The sequence below is a fragment of the Emys orbicularis genome, chromosome 2 (genome assembly GCF_028017835.1).
Source record: "Emys orbicularis isolate rEmyOrb1 chromosome 2, rEmyOrb1.hap1, whole genome shotgun sequence".
Lineage (NCBI taxonomy): Eukaryota > Metazoa > Chordata > Testudines > Emydidae > Emys > Emys orbicularis.
In genome coordinates, this window is record NC_088684.1 from 135,616,810 (window position 1) to 135,632,029 (window position 15,220).

The following is a 15,220-nucleotide window of genomic DNA, read 5'->3' on the forward strand; positions in this document are numbered from 1 at the left end:
GCGACCCTTCGGGAACGGGCCACGTGGCAGAGCTCCTTTCCTGGCAGTGTCTGCCTGTTTCGCCCTGTGAAATTCCTACATGGTGCAATCGCTGGTATTTAGTAGAGCTGCCATGGACCTGGAGTCCTGATCTGGGTACAGACCAGGGGGGAAGACTCCAGGTACCTTTCCTCTGCCAGAGGGATCGGTGCTTTCGCTACTAACCAAGTGTTGGAGTTCTGTTCCACACTGAATCACTGTCCCTGTGCGGGTGAGGGAGTGCCTGGCAGCGTGGCTGTCACGCTAACAGCTGGATGCCTGCAGGTGGCATGGGGTTCAGTGATGTTCAGCTGCAAAGGGAATCTGCTGCCCCCTGCAGGGCACACTGCCATACCTTCACAGGGTGTAGGAAGGCCTGCGTCATCCTCACCGCTGGGTGCACGTTATCTTGTGTGGGGAAGTCGAATAAAGGATAGGACAGCTGGAAGGACGGGGCCTAACCCAGCCAGGCCGAGGTGCTGGAACAATTTGTATAGTGGGGGTGCCGTATAGAATGGAAACCACTTCAAGCCAGGGGGTGCAGCAGCACCCCTAGTTCCAGCCCCTGTGCAGCCAGGCGTGCTCACTGGAGTGGGTCTGACCCAACGAGGTGCTGGCTGCATGCCTTAGCACCTAGGCTGTCTGTGCCCTTTCAGTCCAGCAGCCAGTGGCTGGTGTTGGACACAGAGACCGTTGCAAGGAGCTGTCTGGAGTGATTCCCTTAGTGCTCAGGGCTGCAGGGAACACTAAAGTTAACCACAATGCCTGTCTCCTTTTGCAGGATCGCCTGGTCACCATGATCCTGGGTTTGAGTCCCCGATGCCCCCTCCTGGTGATGCTCTGCCTCCTGGGCATCTCCTGCCAGGCGTGGGCTGGCACGGACGCCTCGCCGCAGCCAGCCGTCACTGCAGCTTCCTTCCTGCAGGATCTCCTGCGCCGGTACGGCGAGAGCGACATGCTGACCCTGCAGCAGCTCAAGGCCCTGCTGAATCGCCTCGACGTGGGGGTGGGGCACGAGAACATCTCCCGATCGGAGCCGCAGCGCAGGAACCTCTCCCGGGTAATGTGAATTCCTGTGTGTCCCCCTCTGCAGTGCCCCAGGAGGGACAGCCCGAGCCGCTGCCCCCCCCCACCCCTCGTAAGCACAGTGTGGGGTCACCAGGCCACTGGCTAAGCTTGTCTGGAATGGATGATCAGATGGGCCATGTTCTCTGCAGGGATACTCCTTGGGCTCACGTGGGCCCTGTGTCACCCATGCAGGGAATCTGCTTGAGCTCCATTCTGGAGACAGTTGCTTCCCCTGCTATATTGGCTTGCTCCCCTCGCTGCCCCAGCTGCTGTGCATTGTGTTCGGTGTTCGGCTCCCAGGGAGCCAGCTGGTTAAGTTGGGCAAAAGGTGTGTGTGTGGGGGGGGGAATCCTGGCCCTTGTGGGTGGAGGAATCCATTACAGGCCAAGCAGAACTGCTGTGATGGTGGGAGACGGGATATTGCCTCTGAGTGGAGAGAATTCTCAGGGAAGGGGGAGAAAAATAGCCCCTGCAGCTAGGTGGTTTGTGGGACCATTAGACCTGCAGAGGGAGCTAGGGCCTCACATGCAATGGGATAGGCCCGAGTCCAATGAGCGGCTGCTGTGTGTGCATTGCGCCAGGAGGGGAAGGTGTTAGCAGGGGGAGGAGGGAGAGGATGCAATCAAGGAGCCCTCCGGGGATGCCCATGTTACCAAGCCGGACAGTAGAGCACAGCCATGAGATGCTCAAGGTCTCTTTTTCCCCACGCCAGTGCTTCAGCTCCTCCGAGCTCTTTGCCGCCCACAACCTGAGCGAAGGGTCCCATGTTGGCCCGAGCAAGTTCCAGGAGTTCTGCCCGACCATCCTGCAGCAGCTGGAGTCTCGGGCGTGCACGGCAGAGAACCTAGAGAACGAGGAGAATGAGCAGACGGAGGAGGGGAAGCCCAGCTCGGCGGAAGGTGAATGGATAGCCAGGGGGCACAGAGAGGGGACCGGGACCTGCTTTAGCTTTAAAGGCATTGCTGAAGTGTGAGCTTTCCGAGCACCTCTCTCGAGTGCAGGGCATAGATACTTTTTCTAGCCCTCACTGCAGAAACGGGGCATATTCTGGGCTAAATGTAATAGCGCCTGTTCATAACCCTTCTCCTTCCCAGCCTGCCAGGGCAAGCCATGGCCTCAGACCTGCAGCAGGAGCGACACACTGGGGCTGTGCAGTGCATCCAGAGCTCTGTCTTTGGCTGACAGCAATTAGAAAACGGTGCTAGCCTGCCCAGAAAGAGAGGAAGCATGGGATGGAGGGAATGGAATCATGGGATTTTTGGGAGTTTGACTCCCAAGTCCCAGAATTCCACTAGCTTCGCTATACATCCCACAATGTGCAGCGAGAAAAATCCCAGAATGCACTTGGCAATGCAAAGGAGCATGGGATACCCACCTGGAATGCCACATGCTTGGCGTGCACCATGCCCGCCGTATGTGCACAATGATGTGAATTGAAACGGCACCGCTGTCCCACGTGCATGCTGTTAGTGCAACTTACATGCTGCGCACCAGCTAGTGTGTGTCAGCCCAGTGTGAACTAATTCCCCACATAGACAGGCCCTTTGTTACACGGGAGTTGTGGGGACAGAGATCCTAGGCAGCGGGGGTCTTTTTTTACATTAAACCCCAGCTTTCCAACAGGTAGCCCTTTGAAGGTGCTTTCTGAGTTGAATGTGGAATTGGGCTGGCAGTCATGATGGGGCTGCTTGTTAGGTGCAAGCCCAATTAATGCTAGATGGCAGAGTGCAGGGGAAGGGTGGTCTGAGTTGCCATCCCCCAGTGTTACGTTACAGAAAGTCACATCAAATGCCCCCACATCTCCATTTTCCCATCTTTAATCTGTGTGGCAATCCTTACCCGCCTCCCAGGAGGCTTGCCTGAGATTGCAGTGCTTTGGGATGAAAAATGCTGTCAGAATGCACTGTACAGCTATTAAGCCTGTCCTCTTAGTGATGGCTTTGGGGCAGTTGTTTGGAAGCAGAGGGACTCCAGTAAAATCACCCCTCCACACCTGCGTATGCAAGGCTGGATTTTCTGTCTTTCCTTAGGTCATTGCAAAGACTTTTCATGGTCGGCGGGGAGACACATTTCTCTTGTGACAACCTTGGAAAGTGAACTTTCCAGGGGTAGCTTGGAATCTTGATGGCTTTTCCCCAGTGTAATTTTCTTGCAGATTCCATGGAAAACGCGGAGGCACTAGTGTTTGCAGCCTGTTGAATCCGCCCTCGCCTTCCCTACCAATGGCACTGCAGGGCAGAGAGAGAGCAGTAATTGGACCACAGACAATGCAGAGTGTAGAATTTGCTGCTGGGATATGTGACTTTAGTTCCCAGAGCAGTCAGCGCTCTCTTGCTCCGTAGTTATAGCAGAGGCAGTGCTGTCTATCAGTGAGAAAGTAGTGATTGATTACCTGTGTTTGTGCCCGCTACCCCAGCCAGCCACACACATTCACTCACATTCTCTCTCACACTTGTTCCAGGTTAATTCAGCTCAGCAGGGCCTGTTTTTTATCTTTCACTATCTGATCTGGTTGCAGGTTAATAAATAACAGGGATTTCTATAGCCCCTTTCATCCAAAGCACATTACAAACTGTTTACATGAATTGCATTTTGCACACCCCTGAAACCGCTGCCACCTCTGAGTGGACCCCGGCAGCTGTCTCAATAGCCACACAGCAGCGCTATGGGACAGAGTGTAAAGAATAGCACACCATCCATCACGCGGCAGTTACGGGAGAGTTCAGGGAAGCAGCATGCAGTTGCTCAGATTAGAATTTCCCACGGATGCCAGGGTGCTGGTGGTTTGTATTGTGGTAGTGCCTCGGAGCCCAGCCATGAACCCCGTTGTGCTAGGTGCTGTGCAAACACTGCCCCAAAGGAGCTTATCAAAATAGAGTCCTAGGTTAACTTTCCAAAAGTGCCAGGGGACCTGTAACAATCAAAAGTGGCCCAGGCCTCTGGCCCAGGCCAGAAACTGTTACCGAAATATCGGGTCCACCTAGCTGAGAGCCAATAACAGCCAGACAGGGATAAGGAAGAGTTGCTTTATTCTGCAGAAGAAAGGAGAGCTTTGCACCTTGGTACAAAAAACTCTGTCTTACACACATTTTACAGATCCTTTATACACATTCAGACAAAGGCCCTTGCCGTGTTAACACTTGATTGGTGGTTATCAGACCCGTGCTTTTGCTATCTGGTCAGTGAAAACCGGCTTGGGACCAGCGCTATTGTCCCGGAGGCCTGGGCCCTATTGGAACACACAGTTATTGTCTCAGGAACTCCTTGTTAGACCATCTCTGATGCCTGCAATTCTCCCCCCTGCTCACAGGCGTTCCTGGCTCTGGCTCACTTTTTCCAGCCTGTTAATGGGCTACAACTGAGCGCATGGCCTGGAGCATAATTACTCCCAGTGCCCTTTAAAGTAATTCAGAGACATGGAGACGCATTAACCAGGTTTATTTCCACACCCTCTCCCCGTCCTGTAACTGTCCCACCGTTAAAGTATCCCAAGCAGCACAGAGGATGGGAGTGATTCTCGGTCACAACAAGGCCCCCTCCTCAGTGAGGCCTGACTCCCCTGGCCTTCCCTGCCCAGCTGTATCCAGAGCTGCTGGCGTCTGCCCCTCCCCACCCCCAAAGAGCCTTGGTAATCCAATCCTCATTTCTTCTTGTTCCGCAGTGTGGGGCTTTGGCTTTCTCAGTGTGTCACTGATTAACCTGGCCTCCCTCCTTGGAGTCTTCATCGTGCCCTGCACCAACAAGGCCTTTTTCCGACGGGTCCTCACTTATTTCATCGCGCTCTCCATCGGGACGCTGTTCTCTAATGCGCTCTTCCAGATGATCCCAGAGGTGCAGTAGAACACACCCTGCCCTTCTCTCTGTCTCTCAAGGGGCTGACTCTCCCGCTGGCCTTTACAGCCCAGCCCCTGCCAAACATTTCTCCATCGCCAAGGCCGAGGGAAACTTCTCTTCCATGCTGGCTTCCTGCCAGTGACTTTCCAGGTCCTTCCTGCTCCTCTGAGCAGCAGGAAACCTCACATGGTCTCTTCAGGGTTAACGTTTGGTGTTCAGGCAGCATGGGGAGCCCTGTGCCATCCTAGCTTGCTTCCTCCTTCCTTCCTGTGGGGTTGCCTGCAGCCTCTCTGAGAACAGCAATATCCTGTAGTTGCAGTGCAGCTGGCAGGGATCCTAAGTCTGGGGGGAGGGAGAAGATAGCTCCCTCCCCCATGTGACTCCTGCTGGGTGGTCACACAGCCCCTTTCCTCCCCCCGGTTGTAGTGGTTGGAAATATGGGTGGTCCTAGCTCCAGTGAGATCTCTCTTCTCGTGGAACAGATTGTAGTAATAAAGATCTCTTGCTCTTTGTGTTCCTGTTAGCATTTGGTTGCCAAAGGGGAGACTTCCCAAAGCCTGCCTGTGATGAGTGACACTAAGCATAGACCAAGTATATGCAAGTACATCAGGCAGTGTCTGGGAGCTTTAAGAGGACAGGGCACTCCTGTGCTGGGTTGGCAGCAGCTGTGCTGCGTCAGCGTTGGTCTAATGGGCAGAGCCTGGTGTAGGGGCATTCCTGGGGCTCATAAGAAGGGTGTGTGGAAGGAAGGAAGGAAGGAAGGAACAGAGGGTAAAAATGCACAGAAGGAATTGAAGAAACTCCTCCTGCCGGGGATCCCAGCTTTCTCCTGGCTTCCGGTCTTGCTGATTAAAGGCGGCAGAGCCCCTGGAAAGATCGATGCAAAGTGAGGTTTCCTGGTGCCCTGATGGGTTTGTCAGATACATTACAAACTAATTTTTGTTTTAATTGCACAATTCTGGAGCTAAATAAATATTCCCATGTGCTTTACAATCAGGTGTTGGAAACACACACATTCCTCCAGCATCCTGCTTTCTGGCAGCAGGATTTTCTGAGCAGGGTCTAGGTGCTTAGGGACTTCAAATCCATTCAGATCCTCAAACTTTCAGCCTAGAAGTCATGGAATTAAAATAAAATCTCAGCTTCTCACTGGAGTCATCCTCCCACTGTGATCCCAGGGCTGCTTTGCATTCAGCATGTGTGTGCGCATTGTACTGCCCTGAAGAAGACAGGGTATCTAATCGTTAATTACCCTTCCTTGCCAGTGCTCCAGAGTGCAGGATCTCTTGGCTGTTTCAGTCAGCCGCCTGCTGGCAAGCAGAGGGAGTTGGGGACAGCAGGTTTGGTGCTTGTTTCTCTCAGCCCCTCGCAAGCTAAAACAAAGCTCGTACATTTCATGTTGGGTCTCCCAGGCTTGGTGGTCTCAACCTAACTCCCAGTATTCCTGCATATCCCATGCTGGCAAGGGCTGTTACCACATCTCTAAACCAGAGTCTGATGGAGCTCCTTGTTTGTGGGACTTGGGGAGGTATTTTTCAGCTCCAGAACTGTAACTTTATTGTATTTTTTTTCTCTTAAAAAACCAAACAAAATGCCTTGTTTCCTGATCTGATGGGAACTAAAATGATGGCGTACACTCCACCCCCATGGGACGCACGTTGCAGGAGAACTCCCACGGCATGGAACGTAAACGCAGGTTAATCCATTAGGCTGGAAGGGCCTCATACAGCCCAGGCAGAGCGCTTGGCCTCTCTGATGTTGTCTGGTGCCCAGATACTCCAGTGATGAGTGCACTTGGCATCACAGGGTGAATAGGCTCTGCTGTGCAATGAGGGTGGAGTGTACGAGATGCTGGCTGTAAAACTGAAGTGCTCCATAAGATGCTGGGACTCTGACACGCTTCCCCTCCCCCATTAAAGGGGCCTTATGCCCTTGGGAATGGCATGTGCCCACTGGGAGCCTGACAAGGTCACCGGGAAAGTGAATCTGTTTTGGGAGTAGAACCCTGATTTTATTTCTCTCTTCAAAATACACTTCATGTCCACCTGCCACAAGCTAACCTCCATTCTTGGAGTGTTTATTGTAAAGTAAGAGCCTTGTTAGGATGAGGAATTTCATTCCTTCACCCAAACCCCTGCTTCCCCAAGGAGAGAATCCATCCTCTCGTCAGTCTGTGATGCAGTTAGTCACAGCAGCTGCATCCTGCAGTGTGGGCTGCAGGGCCAGCTCCACTGATTCACATTCCCTGTAGCGTTACAGCCGCGATCCTGCCCTCCCCAAAGGGGCCGGCATGTCAGAGTTCCAGAGCCATCTCGTACCAGGTTTGCTTCTGGCCTCCCTGAACCAATTCCAGATTGATATGAAATCACTAATGAATGTCCCCTTTTCTCCTCCCTTCCCCCCTCCCTCTCTCTCTGGTGTGGATTCACTTCTTTGCTGTCCTGTGTTGATTTCCCTGGACTCTCCTGCCCTCTGTGGTGTAACTGGGGTGGGGTTGGCACGCACGCTGTAGTCTGGGGTTACGGTTTCCTCTGCGTGACCGTCATCTCCCTCTGCTCCCTGGTGGGAGCCAGCGTGGTGCCCTTCATGAAGAAGACCTTTTACAAGCGGCTGCTCCTCTACTTCATAGCTCTGGCGATTGGAACTCTCTACTCCAATGCCCTCTTCCAGCTCATCCCCGAGGTATGGTGAGGGCCTTTGGGCCTGTCGCGTGTGTGTGTGTGTCGTCTGTCTGTGCTGGTTTGAGGAGAAGCCGGTGGAACTTGATGAGAAACATGAGTGACTGTTACAGGGAGACAAAGATATGGTCAGACCTGGTCTGTGTCTGGTGCTGGAAATATTTAAGGCCCATCAGCAAGGCTAAATTCTGCTGTATGACTGTGTTAAGCTCCTAGCTGCATTGCCATTGACTGTGTGACCATGGACAAGTCACTTTCACCTCACCTTTCAGTGCCTGTGTGCCCAATGGCCCTGATGGTATTTACTTACCTGCCAGGATGAGGTGTCTGGCCATAGTCTAGCACTGCTCAGAGGACCTCAAAGCCTTAGGGTACATCCACACTACGGAGACTGTACAGGTACAGCTATGGCTCCATAGCTATGCTGGCATAACCCCATATCTTAGAAGCAGGCTGCACCAAGAGAAGGGGTTTTTCCATTGCTGTAGGAAGACCATCTCCCTGAGCTATAGTTGCTGTGTTTTTTAAAAAAGCATTTGTCCATCGGCCTACCTACGTCCACCGTGGGGATTAGGTCAGCATAGCTGTAGGTGGTGGTGGTTGTTGTTGTTTTCCTCACACCTGAGCTATGGCAACCTAACTTTTAAGTGTAGACCAGGCCTTAGCCATTCTCAGGCCATATAAAGAAAGTGGCTTTGATGTGTGAACAAAGCCAGGCTTGACTGGGTCACTTTTATGGTAGAGAGCAGATGGGGTGGAAAGAAGACTCCATGTTGAGGGGAATCTTAGCTGCCTGTTGGTGCCACTTGCGTCCCTTATATAAGGCTCAGTGTTCGTGCTGGCCGAGAGTGGACACGCTCCAGGCTATAGTCTCGATGGTGAGTTCACTGTGAGAAGTGGTTTAGACAGTCTGGGTTTTGAGATAAAAGGGTCCCCAAGCCCATGTGCTAGAACTTGCCGAAAACACCACCTATGCACACAAGAAATGAATAAGCTGAGAAAGGTGGAGTGTTACTGTCCAGAAAACCCCTACTCAGGTGCCTGATAAGTGATTGTTGGTGCAGTTGCTTCTCCTGATTCTGTGTTCAAAAGGAGAGGTCAGCTAAAGATGTTTTCTGGGAGTGGGCTTGCTAATACAAGAGTTTTGATTGGCCCACCTGCCTGTGTTTATATTCACACCTGACTTGTGAGAGGAGGGACAGTGAATTTAAAAACCAATAGATTTAAAGCAAAGGCATTTTATAATTATCCTGTGGCTGAGTTCCACAGGTTATCAAGATGAGTAGCTGAGTGAGATTTATAGAGGTATTAGACACTTTAGATTAATGTGAGTAGGATCTGCAGTGGCACTGTGTCAGATAAAAATGAGATGGGCTAACAGTTCTCATGCATCAGGGCATGAGCTGATTACGTCTGGGGTCAGGAAGACATTCCCTTCTAGCATGCAGTAGTATTGCACAATTAGGTGTGCTAAGCCTTTCCCTGAAGCATTCATTGGGGGAGAAAAGACTAACTGAAGTGCTGTTCTGCTGTCCCTGTACTGAGAGCTCCTAGAGACAAGGGTAGGGGAGACAAGGGATGCTGCTGGAGTTCATGGTTCTCAAACCTTTCTCTGTTGCCCCTTGTCTTCAGGCCTTTGGATTCAACCCTCAGGAGGATTATTATGTCTCCAAATCTGCAGTGGTCTTTGGGGGCTTTTACTTGTTCTTCTTCACAGAGAAAATCCTGAAGATGCTTCTCAAGCAGAAAGATCAGGTGAGGTTGAGCTAGTCCCATGGGGGAGCGGGTTAGGCATTCCCAGATGGTATCGCTGCCAGAAAGGTGCTTCCCAGTGGGCTTACTCGGATGCAGTTTTCAAACAGGTGCACTCTGGAAAGGCTGCCTGCTTTACTGACTCTTAAATACTGTGTGAAGAGAAAAGCTTAGATCCGGGGTGGCCAACCTGAGCCAGAATTTACCAATGTACATTGCCAAAGAGCCACAGTAATACGTCAGCAGCCCCCCAGCAGCTCCCACCACCCCGCTTCCAGCGCCTCCCGCCCACCGGCAGCCCCGCCGATCAGCACCTCCCGATCAGCTGTTTTGTGGTGTGCAGGAGGCTTGGGGGGAAGGAGCGAGGGCATGGCAGGCTTGGGAGGGGGCAGGAAGGGGTGGAGTGGGGGCAGGGCCTGTGGCAGAGCCAGGGGTTGAGCAGTGAGCACCCCCCAGCACATTGGAAAGTTGGCGCCTGTAGCTCCAGCCCCAGAGCCGGTCCGTATACAATGAGCCGCATATTAACTTCTGAAGAGCCGTATGTGGCTTCGGAGTCACAGGTTGGCCACCCCGGCTTAGATCTTTGTATAACAAACAATGGTTCCCTTTTTACATTTAGGGGAGGGTGATATTTTTGACAGAAAAGGGGGAAGTAAGAGACAGTTGGGCATGATGCTGTATGTTTCTTCCTTCTCCTGATCCACCCCAAAAGCTGTCACATGCCATCCCAGAAGTAGCTGTAGTGACTTGTGCGTGCGTGTGTGTGTAGTTTGTACAGTCGGTTAGCAGAGGTGGAAGTGCTCTGGGATGAAAGATGCTATGAAAATGTACAATCACAATGTTGGGTTTTAATAACCAAAGAGACTCTAGTTTCCTAGTGGTTTTAGTCAGCTTCAGCATCGCTGTCTCTGCGAGGTTTCCTGTTCTAGCTTGTGGGCAAGCTAAAATAATCAGCATGCCCCAGGCGTTTGAGCCGGAAATGTACAAGTGACTGCATGCACCCATGCTGCATGTGGCTAAAGCCTGTAAATCTGTGTATCCTTCCAGCACCATCATGGGCACAGCCACTACAGCCCTGAGACCCTCCCCTCCAAGAAGGACCAGGAGGAAGGGGTCACTGAAAAACTGCAGAATGGGGACATGGATCACATGATCCCTCACAGAACCAGTGAGCTAGAGTGCAAGAACCCATCTGTGGATGAGAAGGTCATTGTGGGCTCTCTGTCTGTCCAGGTTAGTGCTTCTCTTCCCTGGGGTTGTTACCAGTTACAGCTGTTGATTGGAGGCGTTGGCTTAGTCTGCAGAGATGGGCATGACACTGGGCAGCGCAGTAAGACAAATGGAGTTGTCCGCAGTATGGTGTGGGTTGCTGACCCAGCCAGTGGGGTTCACATGTGACTTTGGGTGCTCCCTTGCAGGACCTGCAGGCTTCCCAAAGTGCGTGCTACTGGCTGAAGGGGGTGCGATACTCTGACATTGGCACACTGGCCTGGATGATCACCCTGAGTGACGGGCTCCACAACTTCATCGACGGCCTGGCCATCGGTGCCTCCTTCACCGTGTCTGTCTTCCAAGGGATCAGCACCTCCGTGGCCATCCTCTGCGAGGAGTTCCCCCATGAGCTGGGTATGTGGCTCTTCAGCTGGGCACCCTAACTGCGTTTGGTCCCCAGCCAGCCAAATATTTAAGCATGTGCTTAAGTCCTTAAGGAAAGCGTGAAAGCACTTGTTTAACTTGAACCTATTTCACCATTTTCTTTCAACCGTCAACAAAATGTACCAACTTCTCAGTCATTTCAAGAGAAGTGTGTGCATGTGGTGGAGGGCGGTATGTGAAACCAGGGGAGGAAGGCTGCTGAATCACATTGTATAATCTGTTCTGAAAACCAGGGGTGTTTGTGATTAAATGTAGATTGTGAGACAGCTGGTAAAACATCTGTTTTGTGTTTGAATGTCGAGAGTTATACGTGGAAGTAGATGTAGACCTTGGGCACCTGGTGAATCGGCGAGTCCGTCAGTGTAGCAAAGTTTTGGTTCCTTTGTGTGAGGGTGTCCTTGTTCTTGCAGTTAACTTCCTTGATGGGGCTTGACACAAGATAGCTTCTTGAGCAGTGTAGTGCAGTGGATAGGGCACTGCTCTGAGGCTTAGGAGGACCTGGGTTCTATTCCTGCCTTTACTGCCAGCTCGCGATGTGACCTTAGACCAGTCACTTCCCCTCTCTTTACTTCTGTTTCCCCAGGTGTAAATCAGGATAATGATACCCTACTTACCCTACTCTTTTTTTTTTTTTTTTTTTTTTTTTTTAAGCACTTTGAGGTCTATGGATGAAGATGCTCTATAAGAGCAAGGCATTATTATTAATTTTATGTAAGGCCTTGATTCAGCAAGAGGGTTGAGCATTGAAGCATTTGAAGAGTCCCATTGACTTTGACTTCAGTGGGGCTACTCACATGCCTCGAGTTATGCACGTGCTTAAGCACCTCAGTGAGTAGGGGGCCTAATTGCTGAGTGCTGTTCTCCAGTGGGATGCTGCATTTGGACAGGAGTTTGCTGATGCATCCATCCCATAGATGGTCATGTGTAGCTGTCTGTCTCCTCCTCCCCTTACATTTTCCTCCCTTTTGCAGGTGATTTCGTCATCCTGCTAAACGCCGGAATGACAATCCAGCAGGCGCTCTTCTTCAACTTCATCTCGGCCTGCTGCTGCTACCTAGGACTGGCCTTTGGGATCCTGGCCGGCAGCCACTTCTCTGCCAACTGGATCTTTGCTCTGGCTGGTGGGATGTTCCTCTACATTGCGTTGGCTGATATGGTAAATCCCAAACCAACAGTAACGGAAGGGCTGCTGGCTAGGGGATCGGAGCATTGCAGGGTTGTTGTTTTCCTGCAGTGACCACTGCCCAATGAGCACTGATGAGCCAGGGTCAGGATTATTGTTGCACTGCAAAGCTTCGAGGATGCAGAGTTCTGGGAGTTAAGAGGACTTGCCTAACGGCAACGCTCTGCAACATCATGTGCGGTACACCAGGATTCCTGCCCGGCTCTTCACAGTGAGGCCTCTGGGTGATTTTGAGGTGGGGTATTGACTGGCCTGTGTAAGTCAGGAGTATCTGCAACCCTGGGTACGGAGGGGAGAATGGTGACAATATCGCGTACAGAAGGATGGTTATTCCCTCGTGCCCACCAAATGGAGGGTGTGTAACTAGCCTATAGCCAGACCACTTTGAGCTGTAAATTTATCCGATTTTAGCCTAGCAGGGTTGGACAGGGTCAGATCAAGAACACTTGGCCTTGATTGTGAACAGCTCTATATAAATTAATGCCTAATAATAGATGTGGGGGATACAGCGCTGGGATCTGCAGGTGCAAATTCTCAGGAAGCCTGGAGGGTGGAGAATTTCCACGACTGAAACGTTCCAATTCTTTTCTCAGTTCCCAGAGATGAATGAAGTGAGCCAGGAGGACGAGCGGAACGGCAGTGCCTTGATTGCCTTCGCTATCCAGAACGCAGGGCTGCTGACCGGATTCATTATCATGCTGCTGCTCACCATGTTCTCAGGCCAGATCCAGATAGGGTAGGGACGGGCCTGGTTTGATTGGGCTTTCCCACCCACAAGCATACGGACTGACGGCACCTGTATGAGACATCAGCGTTGCAAAAGCACTACAGAAAAGAGGCATTTTTTTAAAAACTATTCCATAGACTTTGTATCGTTTATTTCAGGGGGGCGATGAAGCTCCTTGCCCTAGATCTATAGTGACCCAAGGACCTGTATCCAGTGTAGCGTCCCTTCCTCTACTCTCCTTGCATCAAAGGGACTCCTGGGAAGGACGTGTGAGAGGATCAGGAGAATGGACTCTCTGGCTGCATCGCCCCCTTCGGAGAGCTCCAACCATGGACATTACTTCTTCCCTTCCTCTTCGGGTGGCTGCGGATGGGGGATGGATGTGGTGTCAGCGCTGGACGGGAGGCCACTTTACCAAGGCAGACGCTGTGCTTGAGGCTTGTACTAGTCCATCCCTCATACTCCATCCCTCCATGGGCAATGGAAACGTGAGGCATAGGAACAGCCGTGGGTCCCAGGACAGCCCCAGTATTTACATGCGTTACCTGTAGCCTCCAATGCTCCGGTTGTGCAGGTAGCCGGTGTTTCTCTTTAGCATGGGGAGCATGCCTGCCTTTTGGACCTAAATATGGAGTCGAGACCTGTTCGAGAGCGGCTCTCTTTCCTCCAAAAGCTTCACTTGCCAGCATCTCTGCAGTGTGCGCTGGGCTGGAGGAAAGGGGTGGAGTGTGAAAGCGAGATGAAGAGGTCTGGAAAGGTCGCACAGGGAGAGGGATGAGCAAGAACATATCCTGCTGCTGTGCTGGAACAATCCTTTCCTGGCACAGGTAGTGGATACTGAACTGGGCAGGCAGCCTTGGTTTCCCTGCTCTCCTAGTCACAGCTGTTGCTGCTCTGGTCTCTTCCCACTGGCTGCACGGGCAGCACTGAAGATACCAGGGCAGAAGAAGTGTTTGACATGCAATCAGACTGGCTTCGGGGGTGGGGGAGTTATGCTGCTCCTGTAGGGGTTTAATTAACTATACAGTTGCATCTGGTGGTCAGAATTACTGTAATGGACACTTCTGGGTGGCTTCCAGGAGGTAGAACAGCCAAACACCGCTGCCTCTTGCAGGAGTCCCTCCACAAAGAGGAAAAGTGCTTAGATCCCTCCATCCTAACTCGGGACACTTTGAGAGCAGAGGGAGCGGAGCCGTGAAGCGCAGATGCTGCAGGATCTCACCATTGCAAGGGAAGAGCATGGCAGCTGCAGTCAGACCAGGGCGGTGTGGAACACAAGTCCTGATGCCAGTTTCTCAGGCCTTCCTGCGAGAGCGATCCTTACACTGTGACCAGGTTCACTTGGAATTGGACATCTGGTTTTAAACACTGACACTGCTGAGTTTCAAGGTTTTTTAAAAATACTGTACGTTTCTTCAGGGCACAGGGTCCCAGGAACACAGGCTGTGGAACTGGAACCCAGCTCTGGGTAGCAGTAGGAGCTGGGAAGGGAGTTAAATGCATTTCAGAGCTCTGCTTCTGGGCTAGCTTTCCTCCGATTCACTAGGTGAACCGACTTATTGTTAATGTTTGGTCCCTTCAGCTTGGGCAGGGAATGAGGTTCCAGACTCTGCCTCCCATGATTGTGAATTTATGGCTGCTGACTAACAGAAGTTCCTGCCTCTGCTAATAGCTTGTTGGGTGACCTTGGGCTAGTCACTCCCCCCCCCCCCCCCCTTTCTGTGCCTCCATTTCCCCATCTGAAAAATGGGGATGATGATGCTGACCTCCATGGTAAAGTGCTGTGAGATCTACTGATGAAAAACACGAGATAAGAGCTAGGGATGATGATTATTCTTATTATTTCTGTGAGGGGTGTCGAGTTTGTTGCTGCCACTCTGTCTCTTGTGATCATTCCGTCTGCCTGATTGGCTGCCTGGTGCGTAAAGGAACAGTTGTTGTCCAGTCCCTTGTCTTGTAACTTGTTCGTTGACTCACAAAGTTGTGTTGCCTTGTTATGCTGTCCTCATGGCAGAGGCTGAGCAGAAGCAATTCCTGATGGTTTCCCCCTGCACCCCTTCAGAAGAAAGGTGAAAGGCCTGTTTGCTTATCATACCCAATGCTTTCACACCCCACACCTCAAGGATTTAGGCCCCTCTTTGGTAAATGTGAGCTAGGCAGCTACACCCAGGCCCACTGCCTGCCTGCCTCCCTTCAATGAGGGCAAGCTGAGATAAGAGTAACTCCAAAGGAATAGATCTCATAACCAAAACCACCTGGGACAACAGCTGGCAGGCACAGCGCCTCCAGCAGGATCATGACTTG

At 51.8% G+C, this 15,220-nt stretch overlaps 1 protein-coding gene across 1 annotated transcript; it reads left to right on the forward strand.

The window, feature by feature from the left end:
- The first annotated feature begins 814 nt into the window (after nucleotides 1-814).
- On the forward strand, nucleotides 815-12,929 carry SLC39A14 (solute carrier family 39 member 14). The gene is made up of 8 exons (XM_065399497.1): nucleotides 815-1,078; nucleotides 1,799-1,985; nucleotides 7,433-7,602; nucleotides 9,231-9,353; nucleotides 10,398-10,583; nucleotides 10,769-10,976; nucleotides 11,978-12,162; nucleotides 12,783-12,929. The coding sequence occupies exons 1-8, from the start codon at nucleotides 815-817 to the stop codon at nucleotides 12,927-12,929; spliced, it is 1,470 nt and encodes a 489-aa protein (XP_065255569.1).
- Nucleotides 12,930-15,220: the final 2,291 nt, after the last annotated feature.

Coding starts and splice junctions, on each gene's coding strand:
- SLC39A14 (XM_065399497.1), top strand. CDS start 815: ATGATCCTGGGTTTGAGTCCCCGATGCCCCCTCCTGGTGATGCTCTGC. Junction 9,354..10,397: donor TTCTCAAGCAGAAAGATCAG/GTGAGGTTGAGC, acceptor GTATCCTTCCAG/CACCATCATGGGCACAGCCA. Junction 10,584..10,768: donor TGGGCTCTCTGTCTGTCCAG/GTTAGTGCTTCT, acceptor GCTCCCTTGCAG/GACCTGCAGGCTTCCCAAAG.